A 14,271-nucleotide genomic window follows, 5' to 3' on the forward strand; every position below is an offset into this window, starting at 1 on the left:
ATTTTATTAAAATAATATCATATCTTATTAATTAACTATTTATGTTTTGCATGTAAAATATTAATTTGGAAATTGTAGCTCAGGAATAACGTATTACGTTACATATATGATATCACTGTCACTTAAGAAACAAAAGCAATATTGTTATTGAGTCAGACATCATTGTGCGCATAACTAACTGCTTCAGAGCATAGTCTTTCCCTTCTACGACTTTTATTCGGTAGTGAAGGCATCGTTTGGCTGGGTCACAGCTAAGTAAAAAAACAACAACAAAATATATAGCTAGCGGTTTTTTTAAAAAAATATATATATCAGCTTTAAAATCTTTTATTACAACTCATCGTTTGTCAATTATTTCATTTTAATATTAATAAATAATTTCAATTAAACCGGATGTGTACGCCTTGTGCTTCCGCCGCTCTGTAAGCCCATTCAGCGAAGATGGCGAGCGGAGGGGTCTCTGTGGCCTCGTTGTGGACTGAAGTGAACCGCTGTGGACAGAATGGCGACTACACAAGAGCCTTGAAAGCTCTAACTAAAAGTAGGAATTCATGTCTGTCATCGTTACCCTCGAACGAAAGTGGAGTTGTTGTCTGACGGAAGACTGACAGCCCATTTCTTGTGGCTCCAATTAGTGGAGTTCACTTGCTAAGCTAGTACCAGTTGCATGACCAGCTGTTAGCATGTGGCTAGGCTAACGGCAATTAGACAGCTGCTTGTCAGTTTATACAAAAACAGAGTTCGCTTGTACACCAAACATCTTCTCATAACCCGTATACTTAAGTGATGTAGCTTCAAAGCTAGCTGGTTTATATCGTTTTACGTGAAGACATAGAAAGGTATTTTGCCACAGAAGTGCGCTGTCCTGATTACTGACGTGTCCCTAGCCTTACAGCTAACTTGTCATGGTGGGCAGCTAATCATCTTTCAGTTAGCTGTCACCATACCGTTAGCCCCAAGTAGTTGGTTATTCCGTCAATAATCCTGTTTTAGCAGTGCGTGTTTTTCTGCAATCTCCATTACTAATGAAGTTCTTGCCTTATGTTTGTCTCATTTTCTGTCGCAGTTTTGCACGAAAACAGGGATGATGTGACGGCTCTTCAGTGTAAAATCGTTTGCCTTATTCAGAATGGCAGCTTCAAAGAAGCGCTGAATGTCATGAACACCCATTCAAAAGTGCTCGGCAGGTAAACTGTACAGCAAGCTAATCAAACAGGCTTTAGTGGCTTGAATTTTATTCTCAAAACAACATAATGAAGTTGCAGTTTTTAAGTCAGCTGAAAAATTCTTTGTAGAAGGATCAAGCTCAAACTGTTGTTTGTTTTATGCTTTACAAGTATAGCTGACAAATAACTTCTTACATGTTTTGCTGTTGGTACTGTCTCTTTATTAAAGTCATTTTAATTTCTCATCTTCTCAGTGAGGTTGTGTTTGAGAAGGCGTACTGCGAGTACCGGCTGAACAGAGTGGAAAGTTCCCTGAAGACCATTGAAAGTGCTCCCGAACAGACAGACAAACTGAAGGAGCTCTATGGTCAAGTGGTAAGGGTGCAGTTTTGGCTCACAACTGCTGAATATTGACCTTAACTCGTTCGAAAATTTAAAGACTTCTGTTAATTGGAACGTTTTCTCTCCCTTTCTGTTGTTGTCCAGTTGTACAGACTGGAGCGCTACAGTGACTGCAGGTCCGTCTACACAGATCTGATCAGGAACTCTCAGGATGAGTATGAGGAGGAGAGGAAGACCAACCTGGCTGCTGTGATGGCTTCTATGAGTCAGTGGGAAAACGCTCCGTTGGTAAGCTCTCCTATAATCTCCTTTGTTTACATGCATTCCTGTGTTGTTGATTATGTATAAATTGTATGTTTCTGTCCTGAAACTGATGCCTTCACTGACTGTTAAGATTGAAAGTAGGCTAGAGTCAAACTCTGGAATTTTTCCTTTCACTTTCCTGCTCAAAATAGGCTAGACAAGGCAGGATGCTTGCATAACACAGCAGGGTGTTCAACACAAAATTGTTTCCATTTAAATAAACATTTAAACATTGTGTGTTATGTTCTTCTGCAGGAAGATCTGGGTCTTCCTGAGACTACATATGAATTGTGTTACAATACTGCCTGCGCTCTGATTGGCCAAGGACAGCTTACAGAGGCCCTCAACAAACTACAACAAGCAGAGGGTGAGTCCCACTATGGTTCTGCCTTCTTTGCCAAGTCGATATTTTATCTGTTCTTGAGCTGACATGCCTGACTGTTTTCTTTCGCAGAGCTTTGCAGGGTCTCATTGGCAGATGATTCCGTGAGTGTTGCTTTTGTTTTGATTTGTTTTTTAAGCAGCTTTGATCAAATTTCATCCAATGTCAAGGAAATTGGTTTAATTTGTAACATTTTTAGACGGTGGAAGACGCTTAAAAGATGATATACTAAAGCTCGTAGAACTTAACATGAATGTAAAATAATGTTGCAAGATCATGGAAAAATGAAAAAGTGTGAGATTTTAGGACTTCATAAGCTTTGAAAAGAAACAGACAAACAAAGAAAACATTAATCTTGTCAGTAGTATTCAAATATTTGTTGCATTTCTACAATTCCCAAAATAAATCCTGTCATTGCTGCTTTGTCCCTTTCAGGATGTGACTGAGGAGGACATCGAATCAGAGCTGGCTGTCATCCATTCTCAAATGGCTTACGTCATGCAGTTACAAGGTCGGACAGATGAGGCGCTGCAGCTCTACAACCAGGTCATCAAGCTCAAGTGAGTGCAGGGCTCATCTCATTTCATTTACCCCCAATAGCAGATGAGAAGAATGTGGCACAGGTTGATGTATTGATGTCGTGTGCCAGAAATAGTTTGAAACAGGCACTCCAAAAGCTGTATACAAACTGTAGTTCTTTATTATGATATTAGTGCAGATGTCGAGTAGACCATCCATAATTTGCTCTTAATTGCAGGCCGTCGGATGTGGGTCTGCTTGCTGTGACTGCCAACAATATCATCACAATAAACAAGGTGGGTGTGTGACAATCTTAACGAGTTATTTCATCATAAAAGTATCATTGTGATCACTATGCTTCCGTCTGAGCACCACCATTTCCAAAATACTGAATAAAACACACTGCACTAAATCTGTTGTTTACCTGCAGATGTGAAAAAGCAAAACTCCAACTTGGTCAAATGTATGCATTAAATTCCTCTGTCTGTTTTCATAGGACCAAAACGTGTTTGACTCCAAGAAAAAGGTGAAACTGACGAATGCTGAAGGTGTTGAATACAAGCTGGCAAAGAAGCAGCTGCACGCCATTGACCTGAACAAAGCCCTCCTGGCCATGTACACTAACCAGGTACAGTTACACCCAAAACTGTTAGAATTCAGATGAAGAGGCTACACCAATTTCAAATTTCACTACTGATCACAACTTGGTGGTGTCTTGCTGTTTTCTGTCAAAAGGCTGACCAGTGCAGGAAACTGTCATCCAGCCTTCAGTCTCAGAACCCGGGTCACCCGCGGCCGGTCCTGATCCAGGTTGCTCAGCTGTGCAGGGAGAAGCAGCACAGCAGGGCCATAGAGCTGCTCCAGGTAGGCAGGAGTCCTGAACCACACTCTAAAAACAATCCTCCTTCTTTATGACTGTGGAAAAATTGGAAAACAAGTCGTATCAGTACGGTCCCAGATGTCTCCCTCTTCTCCATCTTAATCACTTTGTTCAGCAGGATTCTATAAAATGATTTAGTTCTTGTTGGATGTAAACTGATGTCAAGTATGACTTCTGTTCTCCAGCAATTCTCAGACCAACATCCAGAGAGCGCATCTGGCATCAAACTGACAATGGCACAACTCTATTTAGTACAAGGTACTGGCATGTTTTTACGCTGATTATCATCTGATGAGTTCAGACTCTCACTTCTGTTCCAGTTTCCTTCAATAAACATGATGACCTTTTCTTAAAATGAAAGCATATTTTATTGTGTATTTGAGCAGTTTTTTAAGTTTTTGTAAATTACTTTAAACAAGAACAAAGGTCAACATCTAAGGGGAGGATAACATTTTGATACCTCAAAATGTAATTTTCCAATAATAAACTTTAGTTTCAAATTTAAGTTTGATAATTTAAGTTACAGGATGCACTTTTTCATAGTCATGATTGCTGATTTTTATTTATTTATTTATATTTTTGTCCTAAGGTCACGTAACAAAAGCTTGTGATGTTCTAAGGTCCATTGAAGAGTTCAAGCACAAAGCAGGAATGGTAAGTTTGAAAGGAAAATTTTACTGGAGTTTAGTGATCATTTTTGGATCACAACGTTGTCTCTTTCAGTGATGGGCGGCTGGTTATAGTGACTGTGTAAACTGTGTCTTTGGCTCGACAGGTTTCAGCTCTGGTGACGATGTACTCCCATGAAGAAGACATTGACAGCGCTATTGACGTTTTCAAACAAGCTATTGAGCACTACCAGTCTGAACAGGTTTGTGTTGAGCTTTTGCTTACTGTTAAACGTGAAGTTAAAATTTTGATCTGACAAGACAAATGAACACATGTATTTTATGTAATCAGCCTTTTCTCCCTCTCCAAAGCCTGGATCTGCTGCACACTTGGCACTTGTACGAGAAGCTGCCAATTACAAACTGAAGTACGGGCGGAAAAAAGAAGCCATTAGTGATCTGGAACAGCTGTGGAAGTGAGTTACAGCCCCGAGTTCAACATGTGTGGAGAATACACAGTATGTGCTCTGTGGAGGCTGTTTGACAGCTGCTGTTTCTGCTTTGTTCATCGTGCCAGCATGATGTCAAGTAACTCGTGTGCCAGGTTCTTAAGCAGCTTGATAAAACCATTACATGGGGCTTAGAGAACAGGAAACACACAAATGAGAAAATGAAGTAATGGTGAGGGCGAAGCATTTATGCAGCACCTGTGAGAGTGGAGATGTAGCCTCTCCATTTTTTTGGGGGGGTTTGTCAGGATGGTCATTTTTACTGCAGCAGTTGTTGGGAGTCCTTCTTTTACAACAATGAAGCTTATTATTATTAACTTATTTTTTTGTTTTATTTTTCTTGAAACAGGCAAAACACCAACGACATTCACACCCTGGCACAGCTTATCTCGGCGTATTCTCTGGTGGACACGGATAAAGCCAAATCGTATCCTTTGACCTGCTGAAATGAAAAGCTCAATCAATCAAATCAATGAAGCGATCAGTTTTTTAGTAACTGACTGTTTTGGTACATAATGAATCAATATAGGCATTGAATGAATTTTGTCACTTCGGGCTCCTGGACATCATAGTTTGTATTTTCCTCTGTTTTTGACATTGTATAGACAAAAGGATAAATTGTTTAAATGTGAAAGCAATTGTCAAATCAATTCCTGATGCATATAATTCTTAGCCCCCCAAGACCAGGCATTGATAGTATCATTCAAACTGAGCTCAGGAACTCAAAGATCCACATGCATGCATATTATTGTGTTTTAATTTTATTGTATAAATGCTGCAAGCTCTTGTACAGCGTTGCAACAATAATAGTGCAGGAACCAACAGGCAGAGGAGCGAGGCCATGACTCTTAGATGACCTTATGATTGAAATGAAGCTGTAGATTTCAAAAGCCAACAGAAAACACCTTAACTTTCCTCTCCAGCCTCAGCAAACACCTTCCATCTGCAGACACAATGGCCTTCAACGTGGACGTGGACGAGCTGGAGAACTCCCACGGAGCAACGTACGTCAGGAAAAAAGCCGCCAAGGTCACAGGAGAAAACCTTCCCAAAGAACAAGGGTAAACCCTCGCCGCTCTCTTCCTCATCAGCTTCATGATGACTGATGACTGATGATGATATGATATTCTGAATTTAAATACACGTTTTTTGTTTAATGCATTTTGAGCAGTGTGGGGAGGAAAGCTTAAGCAGCTACACTTTCACCTTCTTTATGCTAAAACATCTGTACTTTCCTTAACAGCCAAGATGAGCTCAAAAAGAAGAGGAAGAAAAAGAAAGGTATGAAATGAAATATTTTTTTTCTGCTTGATATCACAGAATATCAGGATTCACATAAAACAAATGTTTTTCATGTGGAGTTATAATGAGCTGCAGCATTGTATTGTGCTGACCACAGATCTGTTTTATTTGTTGACTCACACTACTCTCAGTGCTCTCCTTCAATGATTCTTCCTGATCTACTTTTAAGGCAAACTGCCCAAAAACTGCGACCCCAAAGCGACCCCTGACCCAGAGAGGTGGCTGCCCATGAGGGAGCGCTCCTACTACAGAGGCAAGAAGAAGGGCAAGAAGAAGGAGCAAATAGGAAAAGGCACACAGGGAGCAACGGCAGGAGCTTCAGCCGAGCTGTGAGTAACCTCCAGAACCGTTGTCTGTGTGCGATTTCCTGTGATTGAGGACTACTAGTGCCCTCCTCTAATCCGGGAAAAGCTCCTGAGCTTGTGCTTGTGTGTCTCAGCCAGTGAAAGCTCAGTGGAGGTGTTTTACTTGGGTCAAAGTTATTCTCATTCTCAGCTCAAGTAGAAATTCATGTGGTAGGACTGAATTTTAACATTAAAAAAAAAAGAAACTCAAGACAATCCAGTATACAGGCAAATTATATAATATTTCCTTCTGACAAATAGATTTTTTTACACATAGTAATGTTTCTATGGAGATATTGAAAAAAATAGTTGATATTTCTATTAGGTGACTAATTCATGTATTAGTTTAAATAATCATTTCCATGCACATCAAATATTTGTTAGTTTCAAAAAGTTCTTCCTGTCTTCCAGGGATGCCAGCAAAACAGCCAGTAGCCCCCCTACCTCCCCCAGACCAGGTTCTGCATCTGGATCATCTGCAGCCACCGGCAGCAATGTGGTCCCACCTCGACAGCAGAAACCCGCAGCCTCAGGCGCCACACGCAAGAAGGCACCACAGAAGAAGAAGAAGGGTGGCAAAGGTGGCTGGTAGTCCGAGGGTAGCAGCACACGATGCAGGGGGGCCATACAATACACTGATGTGTGTGTGGCTAAGACGTCACCAAGAAATCAGAAGCTTTTCTCTGGTTTTTTAATGTTTCATTTAAACATGTGAAACCAAAAGTTTTCCTTTCGCTCTTCTGTGACATTTTGGTGGGTTTTTTTTTTTTTCTAAAAGTACAGAAGAGAGAATAATTAAAGGGCAGCTCCACTGAAATTAACTTTCTGTTGCTCTGCAAAAGCAGATGATTTCTGTTTTTACTTTGTTTTGCCTTGTGACCTTTTGAGATCACAGTAACATGCATACATCATAGATTTTTTTTTGGGGGGGGGGTGGTTTCTGCCAATTTCTCTTCAGTTACATCCTTAAAATTGTCTAACAGGACATCTGAGCCATTTCCATTTAGTCAGTGATTGTGTGAGGAAATAATCTGCTTTTGCAAGGTGACTTGAAGTTGATTTTTGTGAGGACTGTTCTTAATGTCTCCTGAATCTCGAGTATTGGGGTGTTCTACTTCATACTCTGACTTTGTTTTTGTGTATCTTTAAATTGTCCCTTTACTCTCAATCAGCTGCAAAGATGCCATGTTAAAGAGTTATTTTTCAATCCTTGCGTTGGTCAAAATTCAAGCAAACAAATTTTAATTTTATCAGATGCATGTTTCAGAAAATAAAGAAAGACCAAACAGGTGTCCCATTTTGTTAAGTCTTAATAAAACTCTTCACAATGTCGTAGGGCCCCGTGTGTTTCCTGTCACTATTCCGTACCTGCATTTGGACCCATGGGAGGTTTTTTTTTTGCCTTTGGATTAGTTAATATTTTGTTTTTGTGGAACTGAATTCAATCCTCTAATATAGATAGTTCTCTTTTTACTTAAGACAAGATGCATTTTTACATAAAACCTCGACAGATAACCTGAATTTAACAACGTTCCTTTGTGGAACGGGTGGCGCCTCCTTGAGGTCTCAAAGTGGACTGATATAATTTTTCAGGTACTGATCAAACGCACACCTGTAGTTTCCTCATCAGGTAAAATAAACTCTAACAAACAGACGTACAGACAGGCGTCACTCAGTTCAGTTTGGGAATTTTTGATGGTTTTAATGTTGAAAGAGTGTTTTCTGTAAATTCTGGTTAATGGCAGACTGATTTGATAGTGAAAGACAAACTGAATGACCGTTTCTGTTTTCTGATTTTCATTTCAAAATATGAAATCAATTGAAACGAAGGTGCGTTCATTACAGATTTTGGTATTTCTGTTTTTAAAATGCACACGAATAACTGATTGATGTCCTGTCCCACATCAATCTCCCCCATGAACGTCTCTTGGTTGAATCTACTACTTTCCTTCAAATTGCAGCTAATTTAAATAAGCTCCTTCCACTTGTGGGCGTAATTCTTTGCCAGTTTACTAATGATGAGCCTCACCTGACTTCAATCTGTTCAGAGCTTCCTCTGATGTCCGACAAGCAGTTTCAGCCTCATCTGAGGTTGCTACTTGGCAGAGAAGATGCCTCGTTTGCAGCCTGTTTACTCAGAGTTTTTCGACAGTCCCCTGACAGAAGACGTGGAGGAACTCCTGGCTCGTTTCCAGCAGACTGACTCAATCAGATATGAGAAGTTTTCAGTTATTTGGAGGGACATGGGCTTCTCTGATGTCTTTATAGGTGTCAACCGTGTGGGTGAACTGAAGAGATTTTGTAGAATAACGTTGGCTACAGCTGTGAAGTACTTCCTGCCTCCATACAGCTACCAGATTCGGGTAGGAGGCCTGTATCTGATGTTTGGTTTTTACCACACACAACCTGTGGTTCCGCCAGTGAGGATCAGACTCGCGCTGAGGGTTTGGGCTTCAGTTCAAAAGTTTCTCAGGGAGTCTGTGGATTCTGGGCATCAGGATGTTGTTTACATTTATGAAAAGCTTGTTGCAGTCAAAGCTATACACTACACCGCCATGCCACATTTTCTGACCTTCCAGAAGCAAAGGAAGCCAAAGAAGGAACCTGTGTGCGCAGAGTTCCTAGGGAGGACCACAGCCATCCAGGAGTTCATGACTTCAGACATCCTGGTGGAGTTGGACAACATCCAGAGCCAGTATGAGAAGCTGAAGGAGGGCACGGTGGAGGTCAGCTCCCACGTCAGCATGACCAATCGCAACTTGGCCACTGGCCTGAAAGCCTGCATGTCAGAGTTCATCACCTGGCAGCAGAAGGCTTTCTCACAGGATCACAAAGATGAGAACTCTGGTGATGATGATGAAGATGATGATGAGAAACCAGAGACCAGCAGCAGCAGGGCCAGGCTTCTGTCCTCAATCAAGCAGAAGAGCTACAGAAACGTCCAAGAGGCCTCAAAGTCCAGGAGGCACCGACAGGCCCAGGCAGCAGAGTTGTCCGGCTCAGGGGCGGAGCAGGTCCAGGAGGCAGCTCTGCAGAAGAAGAGGCCTCTGTCACTGCGGGCTCGGACTTGGAAGAGTCTCGGGGTGACGCAGGAGGAGAGCAAGTTCCAGGCCTGGCTCCTGAGTGCTCCTGAGCAGCAGGAGAGGGTGCCGGTGAAGAGGACCAACCACGTAGCACCTTTCAGAGCTTGATGGAAGGAAGGAGGACTTTTCAGAGGTTCTTCTTTCTTTTCTTGTTCTTCCATATTCGACCAGGTACACTTCAACATCAGCTGGATTTGAGCTGATTCTCATTCAGTGCTCAGCTGTTCGGTTACAGTTAATTATTACTGGAATTGTTTAAGTTGCTAATAAATATGTTTCATGTTTCATAATTCTTGTTGTTACTCACAGCTGCTTCAAAATTGCCTGTTTGAGTGAGGACTGGTTTGGCTTCACACTGGGTAATGCTGACCATTGAAGGGACTGACGTACAGTTTCAGAGTCCAGCTGAGTGAAACTGAAAATCGGAAGTTAAAATCAAAATAAACTTAGAAAATTAGGAAGCTCTCGAAGCCTGACCTTAGCCCAGCTTAGATGTACAATAAACTTATGTAAATTGTTATTCAATAATTATTGTTATTAATTATTGAAGTTCTTCCACCACAGCTTTTTTAAAAATAAATTGTGAATGAATGGCTAGTTAAGGACAGCACATATTCATTCTTGTATAGAAACTGGACTATTGTTGCATTTCCTTTGTGTTTATACGTGCTTGGTAAAAAGAAGCCACGAGTTAGGTTAAAAATAAATTGGGAATAATAGCGCCATCAAGCGGCGAGACTGTAACGCTGCATCAACAAAAAGGCCGGAAATATCGTTCAGAGAAGTTACTCCTGAGCTTCCTGTCTGTTAATCCACTTGTTGAGGAGAAGGGGAGGACGAAGTGTCTGTAAACTGCTTCACTGGGAGTCGTACAATGACGGAAACGGACGGGTAAAAAGCAGCGGTTGTATAACAAAAGAAGAAAACAAAAGCCGGCGGTTGAGCGCCATGTTTGGTCTTAAAGATGCCGGTGTCCTCGGTGCTTCTATCGTTCTTGCGGGGGGAGTCGCGTATTTTCTCTGGAACTACGCGTCCTCCTCCGGAAAGAAGGAGCCTGAAACACGGCCGGGACGAGACAAAATAAATGCCAAAGAGGAAGGAAAGGGAAAGAAGGAGAAGGAAAGAAATGAGGAGGCTGAAGAAACTGTTCTCGTCGCTGCTGCGCCTGTTGTTGCTGCTGCTGCTGCATCAGAGGTAAAACGTTAACTTTACCGGACACACCTTCCTGGAGACACTTTGTGCGCTTGTACTTCTAAAATAAGCGTAGAAGAAGAGAAACATTTCTTATATTACACCCAAAATAAACCAGAATAAACAGCATATATAAAAGATTTTTAGTTTGTCTTTGATTAAGGATGGTTTCCAAAGTTTATAAACAACCCCCTCAAGCAGATAAATGTTTTTATTTGTATGGTTAAAACATCAACAAGTTCGGGGAAGTTCTCTGGGGAAACGCTGTGGGAATTCTGGGAAATGTAGGACCTCACTGAATAAAACGCTTAATGTGTACAGAAAGCTAAACAGCAACATTTTTTAATCTGTTAATCTTTTGAGTCACCTTTTCTTTCAGGCGAAAATGACAAATTACACAAATTAAAACTAATACAATTTTAAAATCGTTGAATCAAGAAAATAATCTTCAGACTAATCTGTAATGATGGAGAGAAACAGGCCCAAAGGCCGAACATTAACAACAGTATTCAAGCTCAAAACCAGGTCATCATACCGTGCCCCAAGATACATAATAGTTTTCTACTCAATATGAAAATAGTTTCCACGGAAACATTTTCATTATTTATTGATCTGCAGTTTATAGTATTCTGGATAAACCGAGTTTTTAATCTTTCAAATGTTAAGCAACGTTGAAAAATAATCAAATATTGCTTATGGAATTGTAATGTTGATGTTTTTGGATTATGATTCAGTAGATTTGTTATTTATGTTTATATATTACATATTTAAGTTTTATGTATTTTAAAAATAAATCTTTTTATCTGCGAAGTTAGGCTGATATTGCTGAGTAGATATGACACAATAATCTTCATGGTGTCAGTACTGAAACTCATGTATGAGAAGCTTCCAACCCTGATCGGATGTATCCTGCTCTGTGCTCCAGTTCAGGCCTGTGGACTCAGCAGGGACACAGGTGCTGGTTCTGGGCCTGGATGGAGCCGGTAAGACCAGCCTGCTGCACTGCTTATCCACTGGCAGCTTGGAGCAGGACTTGCAGCCGACACAGGGTTTCTACGCTGTCTCCATCAACAGAGAGGACCTGCACATCGAGTTCCTAGAAAGTGAGTCTGAACTCTCATTCCCCCACAAACAAAACGAAATAGTCAGATGTGCTTCAGGCCATTCATGAGTTTGTCTGTCTGTCTGTCAGTTGGAGGTGATGAGGAGCTGCGGCCGTACTGGCAGAGGTACATGTCCAAGGCTGTTATGCTGGTGTTTGTGGTTGACTCGTCCAACTCGCAGCTCTTCCCCCTCGCTAGCAGACATCTACACGAGCTGCTGGCCTCACACCCCCGCCTGCCTTTAATGGTTCTGGCTAATAAACAGGTGAGCGTGACAGAAAAGCACTCCAGTTTTCAACAAAAGCCTGCTGACAGGCCTCTTGTCCACAAAGAACCCTGCACAGTTTACGATTAGAGACGTTTAAAGCAGCTTCAGCTTGTGTTCAGGTGGGCTTTAAGGTAATGATTTAATTATCAGTTAATTATTTTCCTAAATAAATTATGTGTTTGGATTAAAAAGAAAAGTCTGAAAACATCGAAGCGTCCATTGCAACTTCTTGAAACGTCGTGTTTTCTCTCGTTGAAACTCCATAACCCAATTAAATTCAGCTTGTTATTCTCGAAAACCAGCAGGTGTTCACATTCAGAACCAGAACAGAAGATGAAGCCAGTAAATTTTTGACATTTTGTTTTAAAAAAAAAATCAATTTAACAATTTAATCAACTGTCAAAAGAGTTCAAAAATTTGTGTATCAGAGTTCAGATGGATGTCTGTTTGTATTCATATTCCTGTACTGTTCATTTTGGACAGATGAGAAAAAAAACACTCAAAGACATACTACTATCACATAACTGAACGCACTTGTAGCTCATGATCAAGAAGTTATGTCTGGTCTTCTACTTATAAGTATGTCTGATGTATTTTTGTAATGAAGTGAGGGTTATGATTAAGATTTCCACCCTCATGTTTCCAGGACCTTCCAGGGGCCTGCAGCATCACCGACCTCCATGACGCCCTGTCCCTGTCTGAGGTCGGAGACCGCAGGTTATTCCTCATTGGCACCCACGTGAAGAAGGGAGAGGCAGAGCTCAGCTCGGGCATTCAAGACGCTCGAGATCTGATCATCCAGGTGGTTTGTGAGGGCAGATGAAACACACTGTGGTCTCCTTCTGTCACTCGCTTCATTCTGTGTTTTTGATCAGATTTGACAAGCTGATGTCATTTCACCAGGTCAGCTGGAAGTCTTTTATTTTTTTATGAGAAACTTTTTTTCTTGTTTTGGTTTAGTTTGGTGTAGTGGTTAGAAAACTCCTGTGTGTGAAAATCCAAATTTCTGCATTTCCTTGTTTTCAAGAGATGACCAGATCTTAATCTTTATGTAAACTGGGTGCCTACAGGACACTCTTAAAAACTCGTGAACTTCATTTGTATCTCCACCAAAGATTCATTTTCTTTTCATCCAACAGAGCCATAAATGCTTCATTTTACAAAGACTGTTACTGTGATGATGATGAAACACAAGCAAATGTTGAAGCCGTTCAGGTGCTGCATTCAGGTTTTAATGCAGATTGTCAGACCTTACAGAATCACTGTGGATTTATGTCAAGCTGTAGATTCGCTCAGGCCATCTGTGGGGCTGCAGGGTGCAGCTTAATCACCAGCCATGAGCTAACAGTCTGTTAGCATCATCTAATTTTGGCTCATGATGTTCTTCATGTGTCATGATCCACAGTTTTTTGTTTGTTTGTTTTTTTAGCTCAGTAAAGACCAAGAGCTGTACCAGGAAGGTTATTGTTTGTCTACTTTTTGTCCCAACCTTTCACATCAAAACACAAACCTTGAAGCGACTCTGCTGTTCTCTGCTCAGTGATGGTACGTGATATTATTTGTGGTTATTAAAAATATCAGAATGTTTCAAACAGTGACCTCATCCTGCCATGAGGGGTCGCCATACTGGATTGTTGTAGCTTTAAGAAAAAGACTTGTTGGACAAGCTGTTAATATTCAGACTGATAAAAATAAAGCACAATGTCAACGACACGCCTTAACCTTGCTGTCTAAATAAAGTGTTGTTGAATGGCGTGGATTGAGTTGGATGATGAGGGCTGTAAACATGGCTGTGTAATGTTTGGATCACAGCTTTAAAAAACATTCTTGAATTCATGAGAAGTTCAAGTGTTTTGTCTTAAAAAGGGAATTTACTTCATCTTGACTCTAGACGTCCTTTGGATTAGCTTTATGTTTTAGCTGTTGAGAGCGACGTCTTCTCGCAGCCACTTGTCATTTTGTCTTAAGGCTGATCTGTTCGGTGTTTAATTCACTGTCTGTTAACTTTCTGGGTGAAAGTGAGATGTGTTGTTAAGTGCAAAAATGCCTTTATGTATACCATTTCTGAGGAATGTAAAGTTTCAAGGGTACAATTTTTTTTAAAAGCATTTCCACTTTATCCAATAACAAAACATGTCCCACATACAGTATTGTGTGAACACAATCTGCTGTCTTCTTGCACTTGAATAAATCATTTGATCGGTAAAACTTGTGCTTTCAGAGTCGATCTCATGACCTTCCACATTCAGTTTCTCCAGCCGTCAGTACAAC

The 14,271-nt window shown here is 40.9% G+C and overlaps 3 protein-coding genes across 3 annotated transcripts; all 3 read left to right on the forward strand.

The window, feature by feature from the left end:
• The first annotated feature begins 383 nt into the window (after window positions 1–383).
• Window positions 384–7,687, forward strand: srp72 (signal recognition particle 72). Its single transcript, XM_046406047.1, has 19 exons — window positions 384–541; window positions 1,067–1,187; window positions 1,421–1,541; window positions 1,653–1,796; window positions 2,067–2,178; window positions 2,266–2,297; window positions 2,629–2,753; window positions 2,951–3,008; window positions 3,209–3,340; window positions 3,448–3,576; window positions 3,778–3,850; window positions 4,182–4,246; window positions 4,368–4,463; window positions 4,573–4,676; window positions 5,059–5,136; window positions 5,633–5,770; window positions 5,953–5,990; window positions 6,181–6,340; window positions 6,767–7,687. Exons 1-19 carry the CDS (start codon window positions 442–444, stop codon window positions 6,945–6,947), a joined length of 2,007 nt encoding a protein of 668 aa, XP_046262003.1. The 5' UTR covers window positions 384–441; the 3' UTR covers window positions 6,948–7,687.
• A 779-nt stretch (window positions 7,688–8,466) lies between these two features.
• LOC124068662 (snRNA-activating protein complex subunit 1-like) lies at window positions 8,467–9,546 on the forward strand. Its single transcript, XM_046407061.1, has 2 exons — window positions 8,467–9,202; window positions 9,236–9,546. The coding sequence occupies exons 1-2, from the start codon at window positions 8,467–8,469 to the stop codon at window positions 9,544–9,546; spliced, it is 1,047 nt and encodes a 348-aa protein (XP_046263017.1).
• Window positions 9,547–10,033: 487 nt separating this feature from the next.
• arl9 (ADP-ribosylation factor-like 9) lies at window positions 10,034–14,208 on the forward strand. The gene is made up of 4 exons (XM_046406048.1): window positions 10,034–10,632; window positions 11,555–11,732; window positions 11,822–11,997; window positions 12,647–14,208. Exons 1-4 carry the CDS (start codon window positions 10,387–10,389, stop codon window positions 12,821–12,823), a joined length of 777 nt encoding a protein of 258 aa, XP_046262004.1. The 5' UTR covers window positions 10,034–10,386; the 3' UTR covers window positions 12,824–14,208.
• The last annotated feature ends 63 nt before the right edge of the window (window positions 14,209–14,271 follow it).

This window comes from Scatophagus argus, chromosome 12 (genome assembly GCF_020382885.2).
Source record: "Scatophagus argus isolate fScaArg1 chromosome 12, fScaArg1.pri, whole genome shotgun sequence".
Lineage (NCBI taxonomy): Eukaryota > Metazoa > Chordata > Actinopteri > Scatophagidae > Scatophagus > Scatophagus argus.

Excerpts from the sequence above, each read along its gene's own strand:
- srp72 (XM_046406047.1), top strand. The coding sequence starts at position 442 with ATGGCGAGCGGAGGGGTCTCTGTGGCCTCGTTGTGGACTGAAGTGAAC. Across the intron at positions 3,577-3,777 it reads GGGCCATAGAGCTGCTCCAG|CAATTCTCAGACCAACATCC; the intron begins GTAGGCAGGAGT and ends TCTGTTCTCCAG. Across the intron at positions 3,851-4,181 it reads ACAACTCTATTTAGTACAAG|GTCACGTAACAAAAGCTTGT; the intron begins GTACTGGCATGT and ends TTTTGTCCTAAG.
- LOC124068662 (XM_046407061.1), top strand. The coding sequence starts at position 8,467 with ATGCCTCGTTTGCAGCCTGTTTACTCAGAGTTTTTCGACAGTCCCCTG. Across the intron at positions 9,203-9,235 it reads TCACAAAGATGAGAACTCTG|AGACCAGCAGCAGCAGGGCC; the intron begins GTGATGATGATG and ends ATGAGAAACCAG.
- arl9 (XM_046406048.1), top strand. The coding sequence starts at position 10,387 with ATGTTTGGTCTTAAAGATGCCGGTGTCCTCGGTGCTTCTATCGTTCTT. Across the intron at positions 10,633-11,554 it reads CTGCTGCTGCTGCATCAGAG|TTCAGGCCTGTGGACTCAGC; the intron begins GTAAAACGTTAA and ends TCTGTGCTCCAG. Across the intron at positions 11,998-12,646 it reads TGGTTCTGGCTAATAAACAG|GACCTTCCAGGGGCCTGCAG; the intron begins GTGAGCGTGACA and ends TCATGTTTCCAG.